General features: G+C 25.5%; 1 protein-coding gene across 3 annotated transcripts in view; it reads right to left on the minus strand.

Moving 5' to 3' along the window:
• LOC129971220 (neurofibromin-like) overlaps window positions 1-25,677 on the minus strand; it is a 109,179-nt gene that overhangs the window by 80,641 nt on the left and 2,861 nt on the right. For all 3 annotated transcript variants that reach the window (XM_056084805.1, XM_056084806.1, XM_056084804.1), the window contains exons 2-16: window positions 23,480-23,623; window positions 17,760-17,852; window positions 17,025-17,093; window positions 15,709-15,827; window positions 13,220-13,326; window positions 11,705-11,772; window positions 11,536-11,611; window positions 11,298-11,404; window positions 11,135-11,200; window positions 10,299-10,475; window positions 8,997-9,332; window positions 6,761-6,889; window positions 5,693-5,886; window positions 3,424-3,607; window positions 653-839 (exon numbers count right to left, since the gene is read on the minus strand). In XM_056084805.1, the coding sequence (XP_055940780.1) occupies window positions 653-839; window positions 3,424-3,607; window positions 5,693-5,886; window positions 6,761-6,889; window positions 8,997-9,332; window positions 10,299-10,475; window positions 11,135-11,200; window positions 11,298-11,404; window positions 11,536-11,611; window positions 11,705-11,772; window positions 13,220-13,326; window positions 15,709-15,827; window positions 17,025-17,093; window positions 17,760-17,852; window positions 23,480-23,623 (2,056 nt within the window). The remainder of the gene's footprint in view (window positions 1-652; window positions 840-3,423; window positions 3,608-5,692; window positions 5,887-6,760; window positions 6,890-8,996; window positions 9,333-10,298; window positions 10,476-11,134; window positions 11,201-11,297; window positions 11,405-11,535; window positions 11,612-11,704; window positions 11,773-13,219; window positions 13,327-15,708; window positions 15,828-17,024; window positions 17,094-17,759; window positions 17,853-23,479; window positions 23,624-25,677) is intronic.

The raw sequence follows: 25,677 nt of genomic DNA on the forward strand, positions 1-25,677 counted from the left end.
GGGAGTCTTTTACGATTTTTCTCTAATTTTTAATCATTTTTTAAAAAAATATATGCATAAATTTTATTAATTCTTTTTTATATTTTTATTGAAATATTAAACCCATTTTACTGCTTAATCGCATATATCATTTGTGATTCATCAGTAAAATACTGGCATTACTTCTGCTAATATTAATGCAACATATATCATTTGTTCAAACTTTATAAAATTCCATTAATATTGGCATTACTTCTGCTAAGATTAATGTTAAGTTGCTTTCTACAGACACTTTTAATTTTAATACATAAAAGTTAAAATTTTAACATATACATGCTCTAATTCCTCATTAAGCAGTATTTAAAAAAATAATTGCAATTTTTTTTAACTGTTTGATCTTGCCTTACATCTTACCATTTTTAAAAATTTAATGCGTCAAATTGTTATCATTGTATATATTTAATTTTTTTTTTCTTTAATTTGAGTTTACTGAAACCGATTTAATTTTATGTAATAAGTTTGTTAGTTTTGTTTTTGTTTTTTTTAAATTTCTATATAAAAAACAGAACAAATAAACACAGGAGGTTATATTTCTAAAATCCTAATATTTCCTAAGTTTTTTTTTAAAATCGCATTTTGAGTTGTTTTATGTATTTTCAGATTTTAATATTACCTGTAGTTAATATTGTACTAGCAGCAGATAATTCTTGATATACGTGATAGTTTGGCAGCATATATGTAACAGTTAAATCATCTTGACCACATCTTATATCAGCTTCTTCACACAATAAAGAAAAGCATGACATAGAAACAAGTACAGCATCAATATCAACACTCCATAAATACATGAAGAAAACCACCTGAAATAAAGTGATATTTGCATGAATTAAAAATTAAATTGCAAATTTCCTGAACACTATTCATGTATACAAAAAAAAAAAAAAAAAAAAAAAAAGAGAGAGAGAGAGAGAGAGAACCTGAAAATTTTAATTCTATAATAATGATTTGAAATTCTTCATAGTTTATCATTTTAAAATTTACACAAGTATAATTCATAAATGTTAAATAAAAAAAAATTAGATGTATTAAAAAATCATTAGTTACTAAGCAAAGTGCATAGTGAGAAATTGTAACAAAAATTAAGAATTTTTAAGCACCTTAGCCAAAAAAATTAAGCACATGTATGCATAGGTAAATCTACATATTTTCTAAGCATAGGATATTTTCTTTTTTTATAATAATGCATAATTTTTATTAATTAATTTTAAATGTGCATTCTTTAAATTTTTATATTTATTTTTGTATTTGCACAACATCATCTATTGCCATACAAATGTATTTTTAATTTTGATAAAAACAAAAAAAAAGTATCATTAAAATGGAGAAACTATCAATACCAAAAAAATTAAGACAACTTTTATAAAATTAACAATAAAGATATGTGATTTTTTTTTTCATTATTTCTTAAACTAACAAGCTATTAGTTTACTTAGATAGATGCATCATTTCTGAAAAGGCCATTGATGTAGAAGTATAGCATGAACAACAGTTTATATATGATTTTCATACATGCAATAATGAAGAAGATTTGACATAGCTGGGATGGAAAGTGTAAATTTCTGCCAACATTAACTTGCTATATTTAGAAATTTTAGTTGCAGTGTTATAAAACTAAGGACTAAACATTCCGAAATGGCAAAGCTGCCATAAAATTAATGATAGAACAAAGCTATATTCTAAATATGTGTTTAAATCTTTCTTTTTATGAATAGCAAAGTTCATAAATGGCCAGACTATAAAAAAATGCCTTATCACTTCTATTTTTGAAGTTTAATAAAGGCTTTTTTTTTAAATGTTTAGTATTCTGAAAATTTAATAAAGTTAAATTATAAAAAGATTTCATTGGGGGAAAAATTCTATAAGATTTATATATATAAAAAGGAAAACTTATAAGTTTAACTTAATAACTTAGCTTATAAAACTTAAGCTTCTATTATTATAAAATGATAGAAACTAAGCCCTGAATAAAAATTTTGAAAAACTTTGTACTTCTTTAAAAATTTTAAATATAGATTTAGCATTTGTTTTGTTTTTCTTAGTAAAAACTAAGATTTGGCGATATTGATGTAACAAATAATAATTTTAAAATGAATGGGTCATTTAAAAAATACACCATGGAAGAAATAACAATCAGTGAAAATTTACAGCTTCAAGTTAAAATCTCGACATACTAGATTTTATGGGATCGACTAATATAATTACACAACACAATTAATTACAATTCAGTATAGTACATTAAAATAACTCTAATAAGCCATTCAAGGTATTGAACCAAAACAACATATTATTAAGAACGATGATCGAAAGTGCAACTAAATCTTAACTGCAAGTGCTTTTTACAGCAGTTTCTACCATATTCGATACATCTCTGTGATACATCAAATTCATTATGCTGTATTTTTATTTTCTGTTAATAGGACCAATCTGCATGTTCTTCGTTCAGAACACATAACATGCATATACTTATCAGGCATAATATAAAATCTCAAACACTAAATTTTTTTTTGTGTGTGTATGCTTGAGAAATTTAAAAAACTTTTTTTCCCAGACATTTTTCAAACTGCAACATGTATGGCACAATATGTTTATTGTACTGTCCCTTCAGGACAATTACCCCAACATTTTAATAAACAGCAATGCACACTGTTAAAGAAAAAGGAAGCAGGGGAAAAAAAAAAGACTCATTAAGCATTATCTTAATATGCTTTGAAACGGGTCCATTCAATCCTGAATTTTTTCCTTTTCTAGGTTTTCTTTTTTCAGACATCTGATAAACAAGCTTTTACGATTATGTTTTTGAACTATCATATTCAATGCGCGGGGAAACAAAAAGCCGTCTTTGCACTTTGTCTCGACAATTAAGCACATTTTAAGGGCCTTATTTCAAAATTAAGCACTTTTAAGGTGCTTAAAAATGGTTTTGAAATTTAAGCACTTTTCATGACACTACACACCCTGTTAAGTATACAAAGTATTTCAGCATTAGAAATATGGACAATGATATTCATAGCTAAATAATGTTGATGTCAAGCATTCAATTTATTTTATCAAATACAAACAAAATAATAAAGTTTTTGTATCAAAAACACAAGATAATATAGAACAAACTGCATACCCTCCACAAATTATTAAAACTGAATCAAGATCTTCAAAGCATTACAAATTTATGTCAAGACAAAGTTTTGGGTTTGCAATAAATATAATAATCTTTAACAAACTTTATAAACTGAAAATTGCTTATTCCCCAAGCTAATTGAAAAAACAAAACTTCAGATGATTTCTCTAAAAATCTGAATCATTAAATAGCTCCTGAGATTTGAACTTCCCAATATGAGGATAGAGTTTTAATTCCAATTCGTCATTTGTTAATCCTAAAAAACTTACCTCTAATTTTATATGGGCTTGTTTGCAAATAGCAATGTGACTTCCTAAATTTGCATATTCTTTGTGCTTCTGAAGAAAAGCATTTCGGCATTTAAGAATTTCTCTCACCCATTTGAGAATTTCAGTATAGTTCATAATCTGGTGTTGAATCAACTTTTGAGATATAGAAAACAGCACCTGGGAGCTATAAATATAATTAATATATGTTAAAAATAAATATTTTATTAATATAAATATTCAACAATACTATAGTATATACCAATATTTTAACTATTTATTTTTTTACTTAATAAATACAAATAATTAAAATAATAGGCTGGACCATTTGACCTACAGCTACCAAATTTAGCACATGCATACCTTTAAAGTCAGGAATATGCACCATACAGTGATTTAAAAAATATTTTTTAATCAATTTTTTTTAATTACTGTGAATATTAAGAGCTTAGAACTTTAAATAATTAAAAATGAAGCTGAATTTTAGCATTTCTCTCCCCCCCCCAGCCTTATAATTTTGGAATTGCAGGAAAGTAAATTTCACTCCACTTTAAGGTTTAAAAAATTCTCCCTTTCATGACACTAATTAAATAATTTCACAAATTTTTAAAACTTATTTATTTATTTATTTTTGCCTGCTTTCCAACAACAAATTACATTGTTGCCCTAAATCTTCATCTTCACTGTTTCATCACTATCTCATTTAGATTTTTTTTTTTTTTTTTTTTTACCAACGTAGACAGTTGAGGGAGGACGATTCTATTTAACAGTTGTGTAGTTTACAGGATATAGATATATATAAAAGGGAAGTTACAATAACATAAAATTTAAAGATAGATGAATAGGACATTTCAGTTTTTAATACGCTATAATGTCACGAAACTGATCTCCATCAGAAAAATTCATGTACACAACAAACAGAGATATGCAAGAGATATTTAAAATAACATGGCTTAAATGTCTGATAATTTGGCAGAATCTTGGACATGAAGAATATAACCAAACTTCCCAAAGTACCAGCTGGTTGCCAAACGTGAATAGTATTAAACAAAAAGAAATGTCCCCTATATTGTGAAAAAAACTGAGTGAGTTATGAAAATATGAATATTATGATCTTATAACAATGCATGCCTTTAGACCACTCCATTAATCATCTCAATGAAGATATGCCAATCAGTACCCAGTTTCCCCAAGCTGAATGGCTTAAGATTACTAAAATGTTGGCTGTTACAAATTTGTAATATTCAAAACTTTATAATTTGCTCATAGTAGGTATAGCTTTTTTTTTTTTTTTTTTTTTTAAATTTAAAAGTTTGAGTATCAAAAATATCAAGCAGAATATGATTCTTAAGGATCAAATTTTAGACCATATTTTTTTTGTATATTTATTTGCTGATTCAAAATAAATATCATTATTCACATCATTTAAATTCTTTTGAATGTAAGAACCATATTTTATGAGGAAAGGGAGAAATTTTTATTTCGTAATTCTTTGAGATATTGCATAAATTATGAAAATTATTCTGTAGTACAACTTCAATGCCAAATGATTTTGTTTTCTGTACTTGCACTTTAAAAATATGCTTAATTTCAGCAAAAAATGTTTTTGCATTGATGGAAGTTTAATCACTTCAACTTAAATTTGAAGTTCAAATTTTATAATAAGTCACAGAGAATACATAGTACAATGAACAGAATGGCTTAAGGCTTCTATAATAGTACGAGCTATATGATTATCAAAATTTGGAGCTTGAAAATAGTTTGCTGAATAAGAAGCTATTATGAGACTAAGTTACATAAAATAATTTTCAAAATCCTCAGAGCTACACACATAGAAAATCTTTAGTGGAATCCGATTTTGAATCTGTAACTGAAGATTATTTGATTGCCTCCTTTTCAGAGATCTGAATCTAAAGCCAAGATCTTATCTCTGTAAGCCATCATATAAAATAAAATTCTGGACACAATAAAAAACTATTCAAAATTTTTTTACTCAGCTCTAGTTACACATGCAGTTAACAAAATAACTGTCCCATACTTCGTCCCCATATACTTTGATATGCATTAAAAATATTACATATAAAAGTACATAAAAGATATGTGAATATACAAAGAAAAAAAAAATCAAATAGCACAATAATAACAAATATATAGAGATGGAAGTTTAAAAAGCACATTTTAAATATCATCAAATATTATACTGAGTGAGTGACTACAAATAAAGGCACAATCAAAACTACAAAAAAATGAAGCTATTGAGCCATAAGAATACCTGACATCCCAAAATGTATTAATAGGTGATTCTGGGTTCCACATCTCTATATTTGTTGGATCATGCAAAACAAGCAATGCTTCCATTGCTTCTTGAGCCACGTCAGGCATAGAAGGTTGATGAATAAGAGAGACAAGACCGTTTATCAACTCTAAAGTGCTGCTCTGAATTTCATGTCCAGCTTTTCCTTGATTCTATGAATATAATATAAATAAAAATTAAACTTTGCAAAATAAGCATATAAAAATTTTCTTAGTATTATTTAAACAGTGAACATTGAAAACAATAAATGAACAAATAAAATAATAATTTTATTGGTATTTTTAAAAATAATTTTCATGTAAAAACTATTTTTTATTTTTGCCAAAGTTTTCTCTTCAATATACCAAGTGTAACCTTTAGACATTTCATCAATTAAATTTTAAAAGTTACAGGAGTGTTATATTTAGTTACACAAGTTGTTATATCCTGATAACAACTTGATATTGAGTCTTGATCTATTTCCAAAATAATATTTTTTTTTGTGAAGTTTACTGTAATCTTCACATTCAGCAGCAATTACTAATAAAATTTACAATAATGAATACACTCATAATTAATACCATGAAAATTTTTTAAGACAGAAAGTCAGTTGTATTAACATATAGTATTGCGAGTTTGGTAAGTGGCACTGTTGCACCACAGATATATTCAAAATTGCTAGAACTCAAAGAGATTGATTGGAAGAAGGACACAAGTCTTGATGTATCAGAATTCATATGTGTTTTTCATTCATTTTAGTGTTCTAAAATAAACTGAAATTATTTTAAAAACTTACAAGAGCTTCCTGAGAAACCAATCATTATAGCACTCTCTAATGCAATTGAGATAATTCTCGACGCTCTCATTAATCATAACAAATTTCAAATTTATCACATACTTCTAGGAAATTTAAACTTTATTTAATGGCATTAGATTTTTATTATAAAAATATTCAACATAAATAAAATATTTAAACTTGTATTTTTTATATAGCTAAGCAATATTGAATAATATACCAAAATTTTAATTATTTAAAAATATACTCACATTTAACATAAGTACAGGATCAGCATGTATAAGACGTACCATCCATAATAAAAGATTTTTATAACTCAGAGATTCTTCAGACTTTTCTTTGAATTTTAAAGTACTAACTTTTTCTTTCAGCGTTAGACTCTAAAAATAAAATGAATTAATAGAGCTATTAACATTATAACAAATAACAAAACAAGAACAGAAAAAAGCAATAAGCATGATAACTAATAATAACCATTAACCATCTTTATTTGGCATTGAAAAGAACACAAGAATGAAGAATGAACAAGAATACCACTAACCTGACATAACTGAGAAAGAAAAGGAGGCATGAAAATAAATAAGTGCACTTTAGATAAAAATTTAACTGCTATGTATTCCTAATATATTACTTAAATATTATGAAAGAGGAGTACTGATGGCAAAATTTAAGTATACAATTTGCATTTTCAAAAATGAAAATGCTTTTTTAAGAAATATAACAAAGTAGGTTTATTCTCGAATATTAAACTTAAAGAGTATCAGCAGGCTTTAAAAAATAATAAAATAAGTAAATAAATAAATAAAAATAAAATAAATTCTTTTCGATGTTTTCAGTGAATTTTTAAAAATCACTATACTATAATACATGTCTTCTCAATAATTGACCAGATGTATAAATCATAAGCAATAATGTATTAATAAAAGAATATATGAACTTTCATTTATTAATACATTATTCTATTTAATTACTTTCTTTAATACATTATTCTATTTAATCACTTTTACTAACTATTACTTTCTGAAATATATTCTAGCCACCAAAAATTCATAATGCAATAGTGAACAAATTTTAGATATTAAAAATAATAACTTCAAAACTATACAAAAGCAATAAAAAAATACTTTTCATTGTTTTTCTATTAGACTTGTTAAATAACCAAACTTATAAGAAATCAATATCTCTAATGATAATCTAGCAAACCTTCTTTTAAATTTATAAATTAGAGACATTAATTATTAATTAAAAACACATTTTCTTCCAATAAAAAAAACTCATTAAGCTACATACTTCTAAGAATGGTTGATTGATGAATTTCAAAACAGTATTTTTATAGGTAGCAAAGAAGTTGATATTCCATAGTAAGAATATAGAAAGCTTAAAATTCCATAATATGGAATTTCAACTAAGAAAATCTATTAAATTCTATTATTGTTTGTATAGGATAACAAATATAAAAATATAACTAACATTTTAATGTACATTTTTCTAATGATGCAAATTAAAATATACTTTAAAGAGATTTTTAGAAATATACATTAAAATGTACTGTTTTTGTACTGCAATAAAGAAGTGTTAGGAAATAAATTACAAAAATTATTCTACAGTGCACATGAGTTTTCAAAATCAAATTATTATGTTTTCCATACTCGTATTTTTCCAAAAAGCATATTTGGTTTCAGAAAAAAATTCTTATATTAATTGAATAATCACTTCATCTTAAATCTAAAGTTCAAATATTATAGGAGCAACAGAAAACTAGAGATACACAATACAATGAATAGAGTGGTATTAAGGTTTTTATAAATAATATGAGTTAAATGATTATCAAAGTTTGAAGTTTACAAATATTTTGCTGAAGGAGCTATTAAGAGATCAAGTTACATAAAATATTTAATTGAACATTTTAGTGAATATTAATGAACCAGCTGATTCTCAAAAGTGGTTAGTATGAAAATAAAAAGAAATAGCTATCAAATTATGATACATGATTAAGGATAATGCACACATATATTCAACTCTAAAAAACAACCAAGTTTCAAGATGGCTACAATTTTTAGTAACATCAAAGATTCTAAATTTTATGATTCAAATAGATAGCAATTCCTTCTTTCTGTTTTCGTCTTTAAAAGCCAAAAGTTTATAACAAGATTAAATATTCAAGCCAACTCAAGAAAATAATATATGCTTTTGCATGTCATAAAAATGAAATTCCTCTTTTAAATCATTTCAGATTTTTAGCTCAATTAACCATGTAAGGATCATATTTTTCATTGTCATGTATATACATAAAAAGGTAGAATGAATTAATTCAGACATTTTCTTTAAAAGATTCATTATATTAGCCTTAATAAATAATCTCATAAACACCAAAGAAGTTGTTTAGTTTTAGTGGAGAAAATATTTTTTTATTATATTTACTTAAGAGGTGAAATTTTTTTAGTTGAAAATTTTAACAAGAAAAACTTTCTTAAAACTTTGCCTTACCTGTATCATTCGCAGAGGTGTATGACTTATGCAGCCTTGAGTCACTTTTGTTAGAGTATCTGTAAACATATTTCGCAATTCATGAGCTTTGCTATATACAATATCAATTTGAGGCCACCAGGGAAGCCTTGCTTGCGTGATGATACGATGTAATGAACAAACCAAGACAAAATGATACGTAGATGGTGAATTAAGGTTGAGACAGACTTTAAGTGCTTCATTATTATGAGGATTTATGCGGAAACATGAAACAAAGCAATCAATCATGAGGTCAACATCTTGATTGATAGTAGCTTGACTACGACAGAAAGGTTTACATGGGTTGAAAAGTAATAGCTGAAAATAAAAGTTATTTTCAAAATTACAAAATAATAATGGTTGTTAAATGAACAATATTAAATTAAATGATTAAATCTTTAATATCAAATTTTGCAAATAAAAAAATAGAGAACTTTTTAAATGTTGACAAGATGTGGAAAGAGGTCCTATTTTTATAGCCCCCCCCCAAAAAAATAGTCATAAGTTATTGTTAAACAAACCCTCTTCATATAAAAAAGAATCAAGAATATAAGTGGAAGAAAAAAAATCAGAAAAAAAATTAACATACAATATAAATAGAAAAATCTACAATGAATGTTTCAGTGCTTCATGAAGGCATTGAAAGTTATTCTTAGACAAGGATGATATTGTGATGTTGTTTAAGTAGAAATTTCACAATCTTCACAGACTTTTTATTTTTATTTTGAAAAATATTTTTGCTACAGTCAATAAATGCAGACAATAATAGAATGAAATAAAATAAAGAGCTTCATGAAATAAAAATATTGGCTGAAAATATTCATTTTATCAAAATATTCATTACATTCAATCATTATTCATTCACATTCAAATAATAAAAATAATAATTGGAATAATATTTTGATAAATATTTTTTTTTTACTTTTTGGGTGACAGGCTGAATACCATAAATTGAGACTAAAGGGTACTACTATAATATTTATATCATATCAAGTAACATCTGATAAAAAGACAAATATCCTACAGACAGATAGAAAATTATATTCTTATTTTAAAAAGAAAACGATGAGGAAGAAAATTAAAGTCCCATCTTCTATATTCTGAAATCCATTTCTAATACAGTCAGAATGAATCAAATGAATATATATTGTACAATGCATAGATAATGCTTAAATATAATTTTTTTTTTTATTAATAGTTAGACAAATGCCCCCACTAAGCATAACAATTGCTATACAGAAATAAATTACTAATGCAAGACAACGATTTCACAAACTACTTTACCTTAAGATCATTGATCACAGACTGTACTAAGGAGAAAACAACATTGTTACTATCTAAAATATTTATATATGTTGATGTCTTGCATAACCGCACACATGTCACAGCAGCTGCTTCACTTTGTTGCTTACTAGAGGAATGAGGAACAAGTGCCTTTTTTACACTATCAACAAACTGGCGCTAAAAGAAAATAAAATTTTGGTTTTTACATGATTGTAACACAAAGTAAATATGAAATTAAAAAAAAAAAAAAAAACTAGCTTGATTAAGAAAAGTATCATTTCTGTTATATTCAAATAGAAATACATGTATACAGATATTTGTAGAGAATATTAAATATTAAAAGTATTTACGAAGTTTTAGTAGATTTGTATTATTTCAGATAATATGAATTAAAATAAATTTCAGACACTAAAAAAAGAGAGAGAGAGAGAATTTAGTAAAGGAGGACAAGAAGTGAACCAAATCATTTTAGTTCTATTATTTAAAAATAATAGACCCCCTCCTCCCCAAAAAAAACTAAAAATAGCAGTTGTGTTTCTGAAGAATATTTTGAAAATAATCTTTAAAAAAAATGAATATTATTACTGAAAAATTGATAAGATTTGATTGCATAATTTGAAGTTCCAAGTGAAAAAATCTAATCATAGATAAGAAATGAAATTTTGATTGATCAATATTTAAAAGAGTAGGATTCCCCCTCCCTCCCCCTATTAGAATATTTGGAACTTTATTTTCAAACAAATTTATCAAAAGTATATAGCTAAATATTGGCCAGAAATAAATTCTACAACTCCATGATTTATTTAGAAATTTTAAATAATCATACAGAAGGTTACCTTTCTATAATGCTTAGGAGAAAATGGAGCTCCAGCATCTGCATTAACGATTTCTTCCAGAATTTTCTATAAGATTAAACATAAGGAAAAAAATATAGTTATTATAATAGGAAAATAAAAGCAAGAAGCTTTTGGTAAAAATAAATTAAAATTAGTTACTTACAGAACATAAAACAAGAAGCATAATTTGTAATGGCCAAGCAGCCATTCTTTTTTTGTTATTATTTTCAGCAAAATTATCAAGGAGATCAAATAAGCGATCACAGCAATCTGTACATAAAAAAGACAATTGAAAATTTCCTGATAGTACAAAATTGAAATAACTAATTTTAAAAAAATGAAATTTGAAAAGTAATTCTACATGCTAAATGAAAATTTAATGGAAACTAGAAATGCTATACCAGCTAACTCGTCATTAGTCTTTCTCTGAAGTTCCATAAACTCTTTAGGATATGTATCCATCCAATTCCAAATAGCCTAAATTTGTAGAATAAATGTGTTATAAACAAATTTATTCATTTTAACCATGCAAATAAATAAGTAATATTTTTAAAAAAATATTCTGCATACTTTTTCCAAACTGTTAATGAGAACAACATAAACATTTTTCTTCAAACTTTTAAATTTCTGGATCACTTCTAAAAATAAAATAGAATTCAAAAATATTAAACAAATATAACAAAACAAATATTATATATAAGTAGATACTTTAACACATAAAAATTCATTTAAAAATTTCAAAAAAAAAAAAAGAAAAAAAAAGAGGTTTATTCTAGGATTTTAATTTTCCTTTTATTCCATTTTATATTAAGATTTAGATTTCACATGGTGAACAAAAATTGAGAAAAATCTTGATTTGCCTTTGCTAACTCATGGACGTGTGAAGTAACAAATATTTTTGGAATAAATTTAAAAATTCACAGTAAAGATGTATAAAATGGTTTTATATTTGAATGATTACGTTGGAACAAACTATTTCTTAGACACATACACATTCAAAAACAATTTTCAAAACTAATAATTTTGTTATAGATTTAAGCAATTTATGTAACACCCAACTTTTTCAGTATCTGAGATTAATAATTTATTTAATTTTGCATGTGTTATATAAATCCATCTTATTAAAATTTTCTGTTTTTCTACTGGAAAAAGAAAAACAAGGATTTTCAATTTTTAAAGCTATTAAATAACACCCAATATAGTATGATTATTTTAGTTTTGCCATAAAATTTTACTTATCTTGGATGTTCATTTTAGCTCTATATTATATGATCTTTTGATCATTTAGTAATAATTATGTATACATGCAAGGCAATATGCATAAAATAATTGAAAAAATACATTTTAAACTTAAATTTTTACTAAAATTCCTTGTTAAAATGCTATAAAAATGTAAGAAATCAGATAAAAACTAATAAAGCATATAATAATTAAATAGGCAAAAATGTTCACTGATACAGATATGCATCATTATCCATTGATGGATTAAAAAATCACAGTACTTCCACTTGTGAAAGCAATCACTAACTACTGTGTGTTCATTCCATACTAGTGTGTACTACATCATTCATAAAAATTTTGAGTAATTGTGTATATGTATAATTATAATATATTCCTAATGAAAAAAAACGGTTTTACAATTTAGTTGCTAATGGTATCACTTTCAAAATAATTTTCCTGAGAAAATAGTTGTAGAATTATCCATAGTAAGGAAACTATAAAGATTGTAGCTTTAAAATAAGCAATTTAATAGAGAAACATCAGTTATCAATGTAAACAGGAGTTAACTAAATGTATTCTTAAATAAATTCAACACTTTGAAGTGGATGTATATAATCTTGAATAATGAATTTAAATTATTAGATATTTTTATACATAACTATTTAAGAAATATTAAATAAATTACAGTACTAACACACATATTTTTGTTTTAAAATTGTGCATCAGCAAATGAATAACTTACCAAGACACTCTAACAAGAGAAAAAAAATATAATTACACATTTTGAAATGTTTCTTAAAAATAAATGCTAAGAATTTTTAAATCTAACAATGTAAAAAAAAAAAAATTAAGGCAATTTCTTACCATTTAATAATTTAATTAAACGAGTTACATCTAAATTGATATGTTGTATCAGTTCAATGTCAATCAAGTCTGGATTTTCTTCATTACTGTTAGATAACTCTTGCATTCTGAAATATATATAAAAAACATACAATTAAAAATAGAACCACTGGCAGAATGACCAAAAAGTTAGAGATACTCTCTAACAATAAGTTGATACATCTTCAGCTCCGATCACAGTCAATAATCTAATTGGCACAAATTCAGAAAACAACAATATCAGAGTTACTGATATTGTTGAAGTGAAATGATAGCTCATGCACACAGAATAGCAATTTCAAATTGGATTAGATAGAAGGATGATGTTTCTAAATTTTGAAGTGACCATTCACCTTTGTCCAACAAATGCTAAATAGGATTGATGTTTGAACACTGAGCAGGTTATGAAAGAAGTTGAAATCTGATTCTTATTCCTCAAACCAATTTGAGACTGAATGAGCAGAGTAGCAAGATGTTGCTAAAATTTACCATCTCCATAAGAAAACATTACAAACATAAACAATTGCACATATTGGCAAAACTGTTGAGGTTAGTTGTGTTCAAATTTCTATCCACAGATATAAAAGTATCAAGTGTATTTGATGAAAAAAATCTACATCAAAATTCCACTGCCATCTGCTTGAAGCATTGTCATTTGGCAGAATAGGTCCATGAATTCATGCTACTTGCAGCATATTCTGATTCTGCCATCTGTATGATGAAGTAGAAAATAAGACAGAATTAACAAGATTACTTTTCCCCTTAAGTGGCCCTTACTTCAGCCCTTAAGTGGCAATTTTTTTTTTAATTCCCGGAAACCACAATAGGTGCTTTTTCCTATTTATTTTTTTATTTATTTACATTTTTTTGTGGTACCTAAGGTACTCTTGATGGTCACCTGCTACTAAAATCCATTCTTTGCAAAGTCTATCCTGTTGAGATAGATTTTAAAATGCATCTGCACTGAATTCAGCATAGTTTGCTGCATTGTTGCTCTTCTATTTCTGCAAGTTACCCATCATTCATCCCTCTGGTTAACCTACCTTTTTCAATCAGATAATCCTCTTCAGAGATGCTGGCACAAGCTATTTTTGCATAGATATTAAAAGTCACTCTAAATCTTTTATATTACCCACTTTCAGATAATCTGTGATAACTACATTATCCAAAGCTGAGCATTTTTTATAAAAGCAATTTGCATTGTTACATCATTATTGGATAGGTTTATTTTCAAAAAGAAGGTTTTTCTAATTCTTTGGTATCTCAGTATCAACTCTAATTGAAAATGACAAGAAAATTAAAATTCCTTACAAAAAGTTTTAATTGCTAAAACTTAAAAACTACATAGCAAACAGTTGCAGATTTAGATTTCAGAATAAAGTGATTACAGAAAACTTATTACTTGTAACTTTATAAGAGATAGTGCAAACATTTTCCTTAATAAACATTTAAAAATATTTTCCTATAAATTTATTTTGAAAATAATTTTCATTCACAACAATGAAACACATTCTAAAGGTACATTATAATGATATAAACTCAGACATATAACAATCTAATAACACAATTTAACACTGTAATATAAGCTATAGATTTTTTTTAAAGGTATAAACATTCAAAGTATCTCTTTGAAATCTATTTTCTCGATATTAAAAGACAAGGCAGCAACTGATATAAAAAGTATTATCAAAAAATTATTTTATACTCTAAACAGAAGCGATATTTTTTAAGATTTCATTTAACTTTGATAAGATAACACTGGAGTTTCAAAATTTTATTGTTTGTAAAACCAAACAAAAATTTACAAATTATAAAAATATATATAATCTTTGAATTGTTTATCAATAGATGGCAGCACAACCTTAATAATAAAATGCTGCTTGCATTTGGTTAGATAAATTGATTATTTTAAAGTGATCATTATTTATTTATTTATTGAAACTTCTTTTAAAATTTTGAACTGAAATAATCTTTAATAACATAATAATCTTTAATCTTGATATTTATGCATAAAAATAAGTGATAATTATTTCTTCTTCTCTGCTCTTCATTATACAGTTTTTAGTTTAGCAAGTAGGTGATAAGGTTCTGTAGACAAAAACAGACAATGCACACAGCTCCCTTACAATTAATGAATACTTTATATAAAAACATAAAAAGATATCCAGGAAATCAGATAAAATTTAAGCTTTAGCAATATATAAAAATAACCATAATTTTTTTCAAAATAAGAATTTATATTAAAAAAATATTAATTTTCAAGTTTTCTTGAAATAAAACTGATAAAAGAAGTCAGTTATTATAATTAATTGTAATAATTATTATAAATAATTGTTTTCTCATTTAAAAAGATTCTTTCAATGTGTAAATAATAAATTTTAAGGCAATTATCCTTCAAAATATCTTAAATGATTTGCATGAAGACAGTGTTAAAGGATTTCATACATTATGCTTGGACTAATATTCCTTACCTGGCAGATATTCGGCTGAAGACAGCACTAAAATTATTTAAACTTAAGGAGAAAATAACTTTTGATGCAAGATTTTTCAACTGGATTACCATGTGATTTTCATTTGGAACATCTATGAACTATGAAGAGAGAGATAAGCATTAAATCATTTAAGTTACAAACTTCTAAAAAAAATTATATAATAAATGTAATTTATCAAAGCCATAAGGTGATTCATAACTTGTGGTAGTTAATTAAGAGGATAAAAAACATAACTAGAAAAGCACAAATTAACATACGATGGAATTGAACTTGCTAATTACCACAGATATTTTTCAGCAATCTGAATAATGTTATTATGTGAACATGATAACAACTATAATTTTGATTTGATTTGAACCAGTGAGTGAAATTTTGTAGGGAGAGTGAAAATTTCAACTGAGTTTGTTAATGGATCAATCCAGAACGAAGTATAGAAATACAAAGGATCTGAAATTTTATTATTATTATAATTTCCTTGCTATTCAGGAGGGGGAAAAATCACATCAGATGAGTTATTTACTCATCATAACAAACAACTTTTATAGTGAAAATTCTTTGATATCTACAATTGCTTAGAAGTTACAGGGGACTGAAAAAATTTCAACTCCCAGCTTTGACTGCTTTTAATCTCAGCTTGCGACCTTCATTAGAAAGCTCTCATCACTTGAATTTTTTCTTACTTTCTTTTCTTCACAAAGATAAAATCTTTAGAAAAATTACAGATGAATTGTCGGAGAGTATTTGGCATGTATGAAATTTCCTTTTCTTTGAATCAATAAAAATTTCTTTTCAGTTCCTATATCTAAGGGATTGCAATAATAGAAAAACTTCCAGCCCAAAAGTTTTATTTCATAATGGGGAAATCTATTTAATTTACATTTCCTTGCTATCTTCAATAATAGGAGAGTAAAGGAGAAATAAAATTTTCAGCCTTTTATAATTATCACTCTCCTTTAAATTGTTTGTCCCTTTTAAAAATTCAGTGGAGAGTTGAATGAAAGATACTAAAGGAGAAGGAAGAAAAGTAATTTAACTACAGAAAACAAGAAAGAAAAATTATGATTGAATATTAAAAAGAAATAAATTTTTATCATCCGTAAATATAAATATTTGTAAAAAAAAAAAAAAAAAAACATATAAATCAAATGATAAATAACTTTAAAATGCTCAGGACATTTTCTAATGAAGAAAAAAATTAATTTGAATAAATTTTCAATTAAACTGTAAAAACTTATTTGTACATATATTTTAAAAATATCAGTTAAATTTTAATTTAAGAAGGGAAAGATACAAACCTGGCATAATTCTCTCAACAAAGATTTTACATTCATTGCTTCATCATACCTTGATGTCTCTTTAGGTTGCTATAAATTTTTTTAAAAAATCAATTAGACAAATCAATCAAAAGTAAAAAAATCAATAAGCACATTTTCTTGGGGAAAAAATCAATAATAAATTTTTAAAATTAATTTTTCATATTCCTCTTGATATTAAGGAAAATGCAATTAGATTATTTAAAAAAGTTCTTTGTTAAATCCATAATTAATGAGATACATATTCATAAGTGGAAGACTAAAGGCAGGAAAGAGAGAGAGAGACTATGAGAAAACAAATTAAGCGAATAAGCGAATACACAATTGAGCATAAGGAAGCACCATGGCAACTTAGAATAGATAAAAATGAATAAATGATAATAATTTAAATAAATAATAATTAAAATGATAATTAGATAAAAATGAAGTTTGAATTTATCTGAGTACAGAATATTTATTTCATAAGAATAACGATAAAAAGTATTACATTATACATATATATATATATATATATCTTAAATATTCTTGATATAAACTAAAAAAATATCAGTTGTTTGTAAAGGAGTGTACATTCTGAAAAGAAAAATATGTAAGGATTCTTTCCCTTTAACATAATATTTTCAAGCTATTTAACAGCCTTCAGAATAATATGACAATTATTTCAGAATAATAAGAAATTAAAAGATTTTTTAAACATTTGATTTGTTATATACTTACTCCACTTAGACATCTTTCTAATGTATCTAAAACAATGAGTTGGGATTCATAGAAGTTTTTCTCAAATTCAGGTTGAAATTGACTATGTAAACGCTACGAAGAAAATGAAAATAATAAGGAATGTTTCATTTGAGCTAAAACAAATTTATTTAATATAAGAAACATGACTTTCAATTAACTGCTTATGTTCTATATTATTCCGCAAACAAAATTATGAAACAAAATACTTGTAATAATTTTTAAAATCTCACAATGAAATCATCAATGAACACAACAGTACTCTCATATATTAAACAAAAATACAATTAAATATTTGAAAAACTGGATTTGATAAATGGCATATTTAGAAATGCAAAGTTAAAATATTCGTTTTTTATTTATTTGTTTGTTTTAGTTTTCCTCAATGAGCTAGAAGTGTATAAATTGTTGCACTAATTATATTTGTAATGTAAAAAATCTAAACAATCATAAGCAGGTAGAGGCATCAGTTATGTAAATTACCAACAATAAAACAAATGAATAAGGCAGATTTAAAAACCTATTTCCATATAATTAAAAAAGTATCATTAATCATTTATTTCAATCATTGAATTATAGTACTATCTCAAAATATAATATTCTCATAAGCCTATTTTTTTCATATGTGGGTCATTTTCAAAACTCGGTGCCATTTGTTGTCCATGTGGAACACATTTTTTTTACAAGATGTTATAAAGTTTAAACGATTTTTCTTTTTACCATGCTTTTTAGTAGGCAATTTCCAGTGGCGAAACAATAAAATTAAATTAATTCATCTGATTTTTATTTATTTTTTCTAATAAAGAAGTTGAGAGAAAACAAAAATTCAGCTGTCCAAATCATAAAACTCAAAATGTTTTTTGCTGCATTACTTTCCAAAAATTAAAATTTTTATTCTGACATATTTTTTTATTGTGAAATATACTTTTAATTATGTTATAAAGAAGGTTTTAATAACCTTTTAAGAAGAATAGATGATTTTTACCAATTAAATACAGCTGTCCAGACATTAAGTCATGTCTGTTACCATACAATATTTTCAACATTTTAAGCAACTAGATTGAAATTTTGAAATGACAACACTTGTATACCAGTGAAACATACTCTAAGAAAAAAATGCAAGCAGCCATCTTGAATGTTTGATGTTTGATTGAAGAATCTGAAGATTTTTTGTGTTAAGTATTTTTATTGCATGTCGTGTCTGTTACCTTAATATTTTGTATAAAATATATTTATTTATTAATTTATTCAACTGATTAATTTAGATTTTTAGGGTTTTAATTTTAATTAAAATTTACTTTCATGTTTTTATAGAATTATTTAGTTTCCTTAATTTTTGTACTTTGAAATGTCATGTCTGTTACTCTATATGGTAACAGACATGACAATCTTGGTAACAGACTTGACATGTTTCAAGATTTGAAATATGGTTCAATTTTTGGGTTTGTTTTGTTTAAATTTTAGTTGATATTTTAGGAAGAATTTTTTAAGGGTGGGAGGGGGAGGGAATAAATGTAAGTTCTTACTTTTTAAAAGCGCATATTTGTTACAGTTTTCATTTTTTCTCTTATCTTCTTTGTTTTTTATTATCACATTGTATTTACTGAATTGATTAATGTTTGCAATGTTATCAAATCATTTGCTTTATTAAACTTTATTTCTGAAAATTACATCTGCAAACATGCTACAGAAGTGCAGGCATTTCATTTCGGAGGATCGAGAAAGCAGGCAACTCTGCATACTGGTGTTTTATATCTAAGCATGAACCAATTTCGTTCTGCACAATTTCCGAATGTTACGACCATGGTCCTGCAGCAATTTGGGCTCACCTTCAGCCAATATTCAACAAGCTTAAGAGAATTTCCCCCGAAGTTGAAATTATCCACTTTTTTTCTGATGGCCCTACCACGCAATATCGGCAGAAGAAAAATTTCTTCCTTTTGAATGAGCATATAGCAAATAATGGTTATAAGTATGGATCATTGTCTTTTTTTGAGGCTGGTCACGGGAAGGGTGCTGCTGATGGAATAGGGGGAGCCATTAAGAGAGCTGCTGACAAAATAGTTGCACAGGGGACAGATATACCCGATGCAAAAACTCTGTTTAATGTTTTAATAAATAAAACAAACATTCAGCTTCATTATATCTGTGAAACAGATGTAGAAATGTTAAAAAAAATAATTCCATCTGATATTCCGGTTTTAAAAGGAACGATGAGCGTACATCAAATTTTTTCTTTTGGGAACGACTCAATGTTTTTTAGGGATTTAAGCTGTTTCTGCAGACAGAAAAATGTCTGTGACTGTTTTACAGTTAATGTATTTGCATTAAAAGAAAATGAACTAGAAAGCACAGCCACGACAATAAATAACGCAGAAAATAATTGTAAATCTTTTTCTTCTCCTTTATCTAACAATTTTCAACAAGATATTCAAGAAGGAAGCTTTGTACTTGTAAAATTGGAGGGTAAATGATCGATAAAATATTTCGTTTCAGAAATAATCGACATCCAGGATAACAATTTTACAGTTAAGTATTTAAAAAAAGTCAGGAATCATGCAAAGTTCTTTTAAGAGGATGATAAAGAATATAATATTGAAGCAGAGGATATTGTAATGAAACTTCCAAATCCAAATGTAACTGGATGCTCTTTTCGCCAATTACAATATTTGATGTTTGATGTGGATCTCTCCAAATATGATGTTGAATAAATAGCATTGTAACTCAAGAAAATACTAAAAAATAAAATGTGTACACATGTTCCAATTCTGTATCTGCGAATTTCAAATAATATATATTTTTTTTAATTTTTTTTTTTATAGTAAAAAGTTATGTACTAAAAGAGAAACACATTTTAGCTTAATTCTATCTTTCAAGCTTTACATCAAAATTTGGCTCCTGAATTTATGTCATGTCTGTTACTTTGTGTCATGTCTGTTACCATTTCAAAATGTTCCTTAAAAAGTTTAAATTGACATAATATTGCTACAATTAGAGTTACATATTAATTGACTCTGCCTAGTATATATAAGAATGACAGACATTTTGCATTAATTGTTTTTTATAGTATTTTATATTAAAAAAATCCTTGTAAGAATTCTATATTAGTAACAGACATGACAAACAAAAGTATAAAAATACCATAAGAAATATTTTTTTATTCGAAAGTCTTTATTATATGGGTAAAATGACTCTATACTTATATTAAATATAGCTTTACATTATTGTACACTGAACTTAAATACAAAAATTACAAGAAAAATGTCCGGTAACAGACATGACAATTTTCATCATATCTGACCAAAAAAACATCAATTAAAAATATATAAAAGAAAAAAATGTATCAAAAATATTCAAGTAATATACAGAAATAATGTCTGTTTAATAATATTTAAAAAAATTTACTAATTAAAAATGTTTTTATTTTTGTCTTTTCAATTTCCAAATGGCACCGAATTTTGAAAATGACCCATGTATAAAATAAGACTGAAACAAAAGAAGATCTGAATCTATTTTCTGTTAAAATCTTATACTAAATTCAAAAAGAAGTAAAGAAATATATTTAATTCATTAAATAATAAATCATTAATTAAGGTTATTCCCACAAATAACATATGGAATTCGGGAGATTAAAGTAAATGTATATATATATTAAAAGAAAGGTTACCATTTCCAGCAAATATTATTAAATATTTTAATATTTTATATGATAATTCAATTACAACATTAAATTCAAATACAAATATTGGTAGCCAAACTTTCTTATTGCTTTATATATGGATAAAATGAAAACAGAACTAGATCTGAATTCTTTACTAATATTTCTCTATGAATGACTTCCAGCATTATTGATAAATTGATATTTTTGATCATTGATATTTTTTTACTATATCAGCAGCAGTTATTGTTATGGATAAATAGCCATTTGGAATATAAGTTTTTTTTGTTTTGTTTAAGAATAATAACCATCAATATATATGTAAATATCCAAAACATAGAAATCATATGTTACAACATTTGTACACAATTCACAGTATATTCATCTAATGTTTAGCTCATGGGGGGGGGGAGATTGAATACAAAATATGCAAAATTATGAAAACAATATTTAGCAATTATAATTAATGATTTTATTCATATTTTTTATTAATTTTGAAGATTATCTTGGAATAAGAAGAAGAAGAAAAAGTTATGAAAAATCTTCCTTTTTTTTTTATTTAGGAGTAATTGTAATTCCATTCCAAAAATATGGAATAATGTAGTAAAAGTCAAATGGAATTTCCAATGAATAATAAGGAAATGCATATTCCTAGAGATATGCACACTTTTTCTGAAAGAATTTATTCAATAAAATGAAAAGCATAACTTTTTTGGGGGGAAATTTATTAATTGCAAAAGTAATTTACCTTTTTAAGTCTCTAACAGTAATAATAATAATAAAAGTTAATTGAATATCATCTTACTTTTTTTTTGAAGATAGAAAATTAAAATCTCAGAATTGAATGCTTTTAAACATATTTTATTAACTGCTAAAGGTTCAAGGCAATCAGAGAACATTTCGACTTAGACAATATCACTTAACTCATTCCTTAAGTATTAGAAAAGATGTTAGATTAATAGTAGGCATTAAAGGTACTTAATAGTGAAGAATTTAGAAAGTTTTTCAGGTATTCACTAAATTTTATTAATATTGTATTCATTAAAGTTGTGAAAAATTCTCAAAGCATTTCTCAATAAGGATCACTGATGCAAAAAGTTTATATTGGAATTTTTATTTATTTATTAATTAAAAGAAATTTTCTCTACCTGCCTCAAAGTTCCAGGATTTTCTATACTACCAAAGTAATTAATCTTTAAATAATATTTTTGTGGCGAAACAAAATTCTAGAAAAAATTTTACATTTGATATAACCAGAAATTCTGCATTTCAGGATTTGAAGTATCCAAAATTCCAAATTTATCTTGCCCACAATATTTTCTACTAGTTTAAATCATATTTTATATTATTCAGCAATGCTTCCAAAATATTTCTTTTAAAAATATTTTTTTCTCCTTTCTATAAGATGCAATCAATTCATTTAATTGGGGAAACTTAGTAGTAAGTAAACGTGACAAAGAATAACATCCTAACACTGTAAAAATATATACATATATATTTACAAATTTAAAAAAGTATGTTTTATTGAATTTCAGTAACCATTTTAGTAGTTGCCATCGCAGAAAAAAACAAAAACATGATGATATTTATACTTGGTAATAAGTGATGTTGCATTGAGTAAAGCAGTCAAAATTTAAATCTGAAATGCATATAAATCTTTAATTAAATGAAACAGGCTTTTTTGTTTGTTTAAAAATGTCAATTTCTAAAGAGAAAAAAAGTTTATATTTTCTTCCTTTCTTTGAGTTTGAGATAAACCATTATTAGATATTTAACCACCACTAGCACATGAATTTAACATTATTAATTATTTTGCATAAAATACACAGTGATGATGAATGCTGAGGATTTTACAAAATAGTATAAAATAAAGAACTATATGAAGAATCAAATCTGAATTTCATACTTTATGTAACCTTAAATTCAATTGCAACAGATTATGAAATAAATAAATGAATTCAAGAAAAAATAGATGGTATAGCAAATTCTTGATAAAAAATGTGTTTTGAAAACAAATAATGATACTTAGAAATAATGAACATACCATTTCATTCACACTGTGGAGAATTTTAGTTAATCCTGCAATGACTAAAGAAAACCTGTATTTGCTTATGTTTATAAGGCTTTCTTTATTTTGTTCTACATTTATTCTGGAATGGGTTGTTTGTGGGCCACTCCTGCAAGGAAGCTAAAATAGAACAAAAAAAAAAAAATTATATATTATTTCATTTTTTTTTTTCTTTCAGAAATTGAAGATAATGGATGTTTTCTTGAGATTCATAAGCAACAATTTCTTAAACCTTTTCACTTTCAAAACAGATAAAATAAAATTATATGATTTTTTAAAATAATTTTTAAGAATAAAAAATATTGATCACTACTTTTGGTTGAGAACACAATGTCAAATTTATTACAAAAGAAAAATGACGTGATTTTTATTAAATGACAAGAAAAAAAAAGATGAACTTCAAGTAAACAATAAATAATTCAGAGGATTAGCTATAAAATAAATAAAAATAATAAAAGAAAAAACTTACTAGAATTATACCTTCTTTTATAAATGAAAAAAAAAAAAAATGTTATAATATATATTTAAAAGAAATATTATTTCAGACAAAACTTAGATTCTATAATTCTAACCTTCTAATCTAGAGATGAGCAAACTGTAGGAAGTGGGAAACAGAGCAGCCTGCAGTAGTTTGTAAAATAGTACAGCAATTTTATAGCTATTAAAAATATTTATATCTATATTTATAGGATATATATATATATATATATATATAGGGAAATATTAGCAGCTTACAACCTCATTCCCGAGATTAATATTAAAGGATTTTCAAGTATTTTTTTTCTTTGAGTTTTATAATAAATTTTATTAAGCTTAAACTTTGTTTCTCATTTTACTTGATCCTAAAGAAGAAAAAAAAGTTTTTCCATCCCTGCTATAGCCAGAAACTTCTGCATAAATAATTTGTATACTAGTGCTTTAATAATTACAATGATAAATATTTTGATCAGATGGTCAACAAGACTTTTACGTATCAAATTTCAAGGAGAAATGGTTATATTTATTTGACTTAGGGCATGAATAGAAATATTCATCTATATATAGAGGGGGGGGGATCCTAAGACTCCAGGGGATTTTTTTTAAAGGCACATATTATATATATACATTAATTACTAAAAGCTATTTTGTATTCCTAATTAGATTAGTTCCTACAATAGTAATGGTGAATGGGTGCATTTGTTTGTTAGTGCTCTAACAACATATTTTACCTATCACTATCAAATTTGCCACATTTATATTTTGGAGGGTGGAAATATAGACTTTAGAACAATTTTTTGTTTTAGAATTTTAACTGATTAAAAATTAAGCTGATTTTTGTCTTTTTACATAATAATTTCAAAAAATATTTCACACTGTTTCAAAACAAAGAAAACCTGTCTTTTTAATAATAGGTAAATCTGTCCTGAATTTTGGCATTTTTTTTTTTTTTTTGTTTAAATTCCAACAATAGATTACAATGTTCTCTGGAATTCAAACAATTTTCACTGTTTCTACCAACATTTAATCATGCAATTTTCTTCCATTGTTAAAACCTAAAGAAGGATTCGCTTAATATCTGTGCAGTTTACAAGACAAATAAAGAAGTGAGGTTACAGTACTATGAAAGCTAGAAGACATATAAACCGAAAAATTATAATTTTAATAATGCTTATGATGCAGGGACGTGATTAACCAACAGGCAAAAATAACAACATAAAACAATCCACAAATAAAAACCACGGAAAAAATATTAATTAAACAGTTAATGTATAGAAAAAAAATTACAAAAGTATAGCTTAAATAGATTTTACATTCATTTTAAAATATTTATAAAAAGTAAGAAGTCAATAGCAAGTGACGTTCCCAAAAGCATTTAAAAAAGTATATTGTCTGGGATGTATTTAAATGTATGTAGGATAACATATGTAAGGAGAAAGCCAGTACTTTATTGTGAACATACATCATTCGCATATTTTAGCAAATTTTCTTTAATGGTCAATGGCATTTTATGGCATTTCTCAGAAATATTACTGGCTATTTTTTATGGGTCTTTCAATGACATGACTCAATAGACATTTTCTAGTTCGCTTTCAAGCAACAGTAAAGATACAACAGCTGTATATAAAATTCAGGATAAGAAAATAGTTTCAAAACCTGGGACCACAATTTTTTAAAAGATGAATATTTCTCTGCAA

This window comes from Argiope bruennichi, chromosome 6, assembly GCF_947563725.1.
Source record: "Argiope bruennichi chromosome 6, qqArgBrue1.1, whole genome shotgun sequence".
In the NCBI taxonomy this organism is placed as follows: domain Eukaryota; kingdom Metazoa; phylum Arthropoda; class Arachnida; order Araneae; family Araneidae; genus Argiope; species Argiope bruennichi.